Source organism: Cetorhinus maximus, chromosome 9 (genome assembly GCF_964194155.1).
Source record: "Cetorhinus maximus chromosome 9, sCetMax3.hap1.1, whole genome shotgun sequence".
In the NCBI taxonomy this organism is placed as follows: domain Eukaryota; kingdom Metazoa; phylum Chordata; class Chondrichthyes; order Lamniformes; family Cetorhinidae; genus Cetorhinus; species Cetorhinus maximus.
In genome coordinates, this window is record NC_135887.1 from 136080318 (window position 1) to 136088404 (window position 8087).

General features: G+C 40.2%; 1 protein-coding gene across 1 annotated transcript; it reads right to left on the bottom strand.

Moving 5' to 3' along the window:
• Positions 1-6788: 6788 nt before the first annotated feature.
• Positions 6789-7371, bottom strand: c9h11orf96 (chromosome 9 C11orf96 homolog). Its single transcript, XM_078547900.1, has one exon. The coding sequence runs from the start codon at positions 7293-7295 to the stop codon at positions 6927-6929; it is 369 nt and encodes a 122-aa protein (XP_078404026.1). The 5' UTR covers positions 7296-7371; the 3' UTR covers positions 6789-6926.
• Between the last annotated feature and the right edge of the window lie 716 nt (positions 7372-8087).

Sequence of the window (8087 nt, forward strand, 5' to 3'; positions counted from 1 at the left end):
CAGAGGTAATAATGTACAGTCTTAAAATTGGGTGAACACAAAAGGGATCATTTTAACTTTCATTGATGATGTACAGATGCACTGCAGGAATTCACCAAGGCTCCTTAAACAGCACCTTCCAAACCCACGACCGCTACCACTACCACCTAGAAGGACAAGGGCAGCAGATACATGGGAACATCGCCACCTGGAAGTTCCCCTCCAGGCCACTCACCACCTTGATTTGGAAATATATCGCTGTTCCTTCACTGTCACTGGGCCAAAATCCTGGAACTCTCTCCCTAACAGCACTGTGGGTGTACTTACACCACATGGACTGCAGTGGTTCAAGAAGGCAGCTCACCACCACCTTCTAAGGGGCAATTAGGGATGGGCAATAAATGCTGGCCCAGCCAGCGGAGTCCACATCCCATGAATGAATAAAAAAAAGGAGATATAAAATTCGCTGGTTATTATATAGCCTGCATGATTTTTCATTTAATCAAATGCAACAATATTGCTTGTTTTGTACCATCGATGAAAGTTGAAATTTAGCTTTAAAATTCATATTCAGCTCGCATTTTAGTTTTACATGTTGTTACTGTTAATCACCTAGAAGTCTATCCTTTTGTCCATCTTTGGACTGGCTACTAAATAGAACTGTTCTAGAAAACTCAACAACTTGCTTAAATGAATTATGAGTTGAGATGTAAACTGAACATTCATAACCACACAGCTCATGATGTTAACTTTAACTGAATGATACAAGGAAATTATGTTTGTTCCTAATATTAAGCCTTGTAAGAAACACCTTTCTATCAGTTGTTAGCTAAATAACATCTTCTGTGTATAAGTCGACTGAGAACAGTAAAAATAGATACCTGCTCATGCATTCAGCAAAAATACAGAAAGCTTTTAGGCTGCATACATTGTTTCATAATCTGCTATTTCTATTATCCAGAAGCTTCCATAAAGAAACACTTCCACACAAATATAACATTTTAAAATTCATTCCATATTTCTAGTACAAGGAAACATGATACCAAAACCTGGTCCAGATTATTTTGTTATCCTGAGACACATAATGGATGGTTTGAGAATTGAATTTAAACTCCTCACCACAAATTGCACCATATTAGGAAATTGCTCTGGGTGCAGGAGATCCAAAATAAAAACAGAAAGTGCTGGAAAAATTCAGCAGATCTGGCAGCATCTGTGGATAAAGAAATAGGGTCAACGTTTCAAGTCCAACGTGAGTTCTTTGGAACTGAAGAGAGGCAGAAATATGATGGGTTTTATGCTGTTGAGGGGGCCAGATGGAGCAAAAGGGAAGGTCGGGGACAGGTTAGAGAACGGGGGAGATTAAATAGCAAAGATGTCATGCAATGCAGGAGGCGATGGTGCAGTAGTATTGTCGCTGGACTAGTAATCCAGAGACCCAGGGTAATGCTCTGGGGACCCGGGTTTGAATCCTACCACGGCAGATGGTTAAAAGTCCAATGATGACCATGAAACCAGTGTCGATTGTTTTAAAAACCCATCTGGTTCACTAATGCCCTTTAGGGAAGGAAATCTGCTGTCCTTACCTGGTCTGGCCTACATGTGACTCCAGACTCACAGCAATGTGGTTGACTCTTAAATGGCAAGGGAGCAATTAGGGATGGGCAATAAATGCTGGCCTAGCCAGTGATGCCCACATCCCATGAATGAATAAAAAAAAAGACAAAGTGAGCGGTAATGTAAGTAGTAAAGAAACAAATCATTGGTCCAGAGTAGGTGTTAATAGCAGAACAGAAGTCAGCTCTGTCTGAAAGCAAAAACATGAAAGCAAGATACAAAGTGGCACTTAGAAGAGAAAAAAAATCCAAAATAGAGGTCAGAGTTCATAGTCTGAAGTTGTTGAACTCAATGTTGAGTCCAAAAGGCTGTAAAATGCCTAATCAGAAGGTGAGGTACTGCTCCTCAAACTCGTGGATGTGTTCCGCGGGCTGGGTGACCACTTTGTGGATCACCTCTGTTCAGGAACACAAGCACGATCCCGACCTTCCAGTCACTTGTCATTTCAAATCACCGTCTTGCTCTCATGCTCGCATTTCTGTCTTTGGCTGGCTACAATGCTCCAGTGAAGCCCAACACAAGGAGCAGCACCTCATGTCTGCTGATTTGTGGTGTTATCACTGCATTATGCAACATTTTTCATCAGGGCCTTGTTTATCAGTGCTTCTCAGTTTAAATGCAGAGCTCATATTTATTTCTATTAATACAATCACCTGCATATTCATCTCCAAGCCATACACCATCCTGATTTGGAAGTATATCGCTGTTCCTCCACTGTCACTGGGCCAAAATCCTGGAACTCCCTCCCTGACAGCACTGTGGGTGTACCTACACCACATGGACTGCAGCAGTTCAAGAAGGCAGCTCACCCACCTTCGCATGGGTAATTAGAGATGAACAACAAATGCTGGCCTTGCCTGAGATGCCCAGACTCCAAGAAATAACTTTTTAAAGTCATACAAATAAACAGAAAAGATATCAGTAATCCTCTGGATACAGTATTTTATCCATTAGGCAAATTCCTAACAAAAATAATTACAACTTTGGTGCATTTACATTTGTCATGTAAACTTCTTCACTAACCAAAGCAGATCCCAGAGTATTTTCTCTTTTTAAAAACACTTGTATTGGAAAATACATGATTAAAACTGAGCTATGTTTTAAAATCCTAATAAAATATATATCATATGTATCAAGGGAATATTTAGGAAAATCATTATAATCATAGTTTTATGCATTAAAACTATATAAATATTATAGCATGCTATGACGTTTGGTGAATAATCTCTCAAAGCAGCCATAACTTAGTTGTGACTTGTCACTTGCAAGTTGATATCACTAATGTATTTACTGCATGGTGTCATTAGTTACGACACTAGCTTGCCTTACAAAACTCATGTACAGTAATAATGAGGTAAGCAATTATATTTCACATGTAACACATCAATGTGACAAAATCATTTTACACATTGGACATTTTTGTGATAAGAAATTGCTTTATATAATGTGTTTAATGTCCAATGTATGTAAACAAAATACTATGAATAGAAGCTTAGGGTAACCTTGCGATATAACAGATATTCCAAGTCACTGAAAAGTAATTTGCTCACCCTTCCATTTGGGAGTACGTATAATTGCACAGCTGACAAAAGATATCATCTGTAAGTGTTTGAAGATAAATCTGACTGAAATCACACAGTGCTTTCCTAACTTATGATTTTTACTAACAGTTAAAACATTCCCTCATGAATTGATTTGTATTTAGTGATCAACTTGGTACATTTCTAAAAGATACAGCTACATAAATAATAGGTAAAGTCTGTGAAATAAATCTCTAACTGGGCCGTTAATTACATCAGCGTCACCCAATGAAAATTACTGAATAGCCAGAGGAATGGCTACAGTAATATCATTTTAGTCCCAACATTCTAATTTTAGTCAAAAATACCTTACCCACAATACAGGTAATTGTACCTAGTGTGTATATATTTGCTTAAGAAATATCTACCACCATTCCATTACCAGTAAAACTTTGCAGTCTTTCCACCGTGCCAAAGGTTGGAATTCTGGTATGAATTTATCAGACACAGCACGTCATAACGCAGTGTCTATTTTTTGTCCAGGAGTTGCAAACAATACTTTGACTTCATCAGAGGTACTGAGAGTATTGGCTCATATGACAAGAGGCATCAGGCTGACCCTCTGACTAGGTTACACTCAAATGCTGCTCGTCCTTCACCATAACATGCCCTGTTGAAGCTTCTCGTAATCTTGCTGAAAAGAGAGACATGTTGCCGAAGCTTTTCATCTTGTACTCATCACGACAAACACAAGAATGCCAAATTTCAAACGATCACGGCAATTTATACCACAGGAGACAAGGCTTCTTATTAGATGATAAGTCAACTTTGATTAGCTGAAGCTATGCCATGGTGAAAGCAATGGTGAACTATCGGCTCCATAAGCTCCAGGGTAATTCAAAAAAGGCATAAGGCTAGAACATATTCCTTTTGTTTGCAGAGAGCAGTCCCTGTGTATAAATGTATGTCCCTTCTAGCAAGCGTAAATGAGTTCAACTGATTGCCTTAAATTGGTAGTTAGTGTAACTATTAGCACACTCAGGGTTGTTCAGCAAGTGCTGCCCAATCACAGAATCACATCTAACAGTAGACGTTTTGTTTTCATTCTCATTATAGGTTGGGCTGTGTTCTTTTGGCAACCTGGAATGGTTACTTGGATTGGTTACACAAGGACAGCTTCATTCTCCCTACAAGATTGTGGATGTTTCCATTATGCTGAAGTACAGCGTTTAACATCCACGTCACATCATTTTAGCAGATGTCCAGTAAGCAGCGAATTGAGGAAGCAATGCACGCACAGTGATCAAAAAGAACACATGTACATTCTGTTTTTCCTTTTACCAACAAATGCACAAAAATGTTAAAGTAAACATGCGTACGCTGTTCTTGAGATCACATGCCCAGTAACTGTGTTGATTACGAACTCATTTACAAATCAAAGATGGAATTAGTCAGGTCTGGGTTGCCAATTTGCCACAGGCAGTTAATAGTTAAGGCAGTGGACAGCACTGGTTTACCCAATGGCCCTGTTTAAATCACATGATTTAATCAGAGATTCTTATTACATTGAAAAGGGAACCATTATTCCCCACTGCACATTTGATTAGAAAGTCTGAGTAAATCTAATTAATTCATTAAATTATAAAACATTACTCAGGAATGCACACCAAGACAGCAGTACATCAAAAGATCTGGGCAATAAAACAAAGTCTTACATTTATATAACGACCTCAGGATGCGCTCAGCCCTTTGTAGCCAGTATAGGAATACATAGGAATATGTAGGATTATAGGATACATATAGGAATATACTTTCTGGACGTGATCACTGTTGAGATGTGGCAGCCAATTTGAGTGCAGCAAGGTCCCACAATGTGACAATGACCGGTTGAATAATCTATTTCAGTACCTCGCTACTTAAAATAATGTAGAGGTGTGTACTGATTACAAACACCCTAGGCATATTATCCTAAAGCACTCATTGCATTATTCATACATATATATAAGTTAAAAGTACCACTTTTAATTGGAACTTTAGGTGGATTCCTGCAGCAGTCAATGTGCTGGAAATGAATAGATCCCCAGGGCATTTCAGACATGTGTGCTTCTATTAAGACCATCAGGCGCTTTATTTGGTGTCACCAGACATTGTGACACTGAGAAACTGAATCCAAATTAGGAATAGTTGTTGGGAATTGTTTGTCCCTGGGTATTTTTTTTTCATGAACATAGATCATCCTAAAAGTCAATAGCTCCAGTGGGTTGCAAAGGCAACTGGGTACCAGATATTATTAAGAATCCGCCAGTTCACTGGCTGTTTCAGTAACACGCAACACTTGGGTCAGATGTGAATTGGAAATGTAGCGGGGGGTGCTGCGATGAAATGGGGAGGAGGGCGGAGCGAGACCGGGGCGGGGAGGGGGGGAGGAATGAAAGCTGGAGTCAGTCAGTCATGATCGCCAGTCTTCAAAGCAAATCACAACCGCGACTCCGCAAGTGATGAACATGACACAGGGACAGCAAACAGGACAAAGGCCATTCAGCCCTACAGCTGAGTGCTTGAGAGACAGCCCACCCCCTCCCGCCTGATTTCACTGGCATAGAGCAGCAGCAGCATCATTGAGGGGAGAGGGGGGAGAGAGGGGGTGAGAAGGGGATAGTGAGGTGGATGTAAAACAGAAATCTCGGGATTTTTTTTTTAAAATGGGGTTGGGGAAGGGGAGATTGTCGAAGTTGCCCAAGCATTTAGGAGTTGGGGGGGAGGGGGGGGGGGGGGGGAAGGTGAAATCAACGCGTGTGGATCAATTCTAATATCATTTATCGCCACTAAGTGGAAAACGCAAATACGGCGCAATATGATCCAGCTGCTAACTCCAGATGAAGAGAAATACTCCCGTCACTATCTAAACATGAAATCAAACCCAGCTTGAAGAGATGGCGAGATTCATCACATTAAAGAAGGTTAATGTCCCCACCACTGGCGATTTAAAATACATTTCCATGAAAAAAAAATTTGCTCAAGCATGTTATTTCTTTTTTAAAAAACCAAAAAAAAAACATTTTTTTTTTAATAATTAAAGATGTTACGTGTTACATCGATTTTATTCATCACAAGGCATTACAATTTTAATTTTTCGCAGCTATCACAAAAAAAGTACAAACATATAAATTACCGATTTGAAGTAGTAAAAGCAATGACAGAGCTGAAATTTGGCAAGAGTTCAGCGGCTCTCAGACCTCAACCACTCGAGCAACACCTCTCCCATTCGACAAGGTGTGGGGGGGGAGGACACAGGACATTTCTAACTGGATATGACATCTGGCGTTATAATTATTCTGAAAGCCGAGTAGAAAACAACCGGTTTTTTAAAAATAAAAAACACAATTTAAGCTGCATTTAGATCCGCCGCGTTGCAATTTCAGTGATGTCCTCAGATGAAAAAAGAAAGGCATAAATTTGCCAGTTCGCTTTCCAAAATGTTTCTCTCTCCAGTTTCTATATAGATATAGATAAGAGAGAGAGAGAGGAGGAGGAGGAGGGGAGGAGAAAGGGGGGAAGGAAAAGGTTCAGTTTGGAGCTTTCATCCCACAACTTGCAACAACAAAAAAAATCCGAGCACAAAACGACATCTCACATCAGAACTTATTCCTGGTTTCGCAGGTGCCAAAAGCATAAAAGGTTCCCTTTTTTTTGAAAATAGACTTTTTTTTTTAAACAAAATACAATTTCGGAAATAACTTCATTATGAAGTACAGTGCTTTTGTCTGGAGTTGGGGAAAAGGGGGGAGCTGCTTTGAAACGCTGCTGATCTCAATGGGCGGAATCCGAATCGCTGGAATCCAGGCTGTACCTCAGTTTCGAGTTGCTCAAATTTGACTTGTGGACCCGCGAGTTCTGAGCGCTCCTCCTGAGACACTCCAGCGACTGCAGAAAGGACTTCTTGGCTTTCTCCTCCTCCAGGGCCGAGACCCCTTCCTCTTCCACCTCCTGGATCTCGTCGAAGGTGACGGGCTGGGTCTTAAACCTGGCCTCCCGGGGTCTCCGCTGCTTGATTTTGCTCTTCTGCAGCTGGCGGCGCAGCGACTGCGGGAATTCCTCCGCTATTCCGGCGTAACCGGGCATCACCGCCTGGTAACTGGTGCAGATTCCCACCACCTCGCCCTGCTTAGCGGCTGCCATCGCTCTCTGTCTCTGTCTCTCTCTCTTTCTCTCCTGTGTCTCTACCAGAAACCGCAACCACTCTCACACACACTCTCTCTCTCTCTCTCTCCTGTGTTTCTACCACAAACTGCAACCACTCTCCCTCCAAATTGACGCAACTTTCAGCCGTTCTGGAGCTGGAGGTAATTTATATAGACAACAGTACGGCCACGTGGGCACAGCCTCTGATGACACCAGTTGCCATTTAAAGCAATCCTGTTTTTTTTGGCTGACGTACATGAAATAAACAATATTTCATTAATGGTGCGCGGCTTTACTGTCGGTAGGAATAAGGTATCCGGCAGTCCCTCTATTCGAAGCTCCTCGGGGGTGGAACTATTGCAACAGCGTTACTAGATTTACACAGCTCGGTGTGATATATATAAAAAAAGGCAACTTGCAGCCTTGATCTTTGGTGTATGTCGTTCGATTTTAACCATCATTCAAATAATCAGTGTATCTCGTCTGGAAATGGCATATATGGACATATTTATATATACATATTTATATATACATATATGTAATAATTGACAAAATTATTACATATATATATATAAATATGTATATATAAATATGTCCATATATGCCATTTCCAGACGAGATACACTGATTATTTGAATGATGGTTAAAATCGAACGACATACACCAAAGATCAACAAATGTAACAATTGACATACTATATATCTATTTAAATTGTTGTAAATTATTACATATATGTATATATAAATATGTATATATAAATTATACATATAAATAGATATAAATTGTTAT

Excerpts from the sequence above, each read along its gene's own strand:
- c9h11orf96 (XM_078547900.1), bottom strand. The coding sequence starts at position 7,295 with ATGGCAGCCGCTAAGCAGGGCGAGGTGGTGGGAATCTGCACCAGTTAC.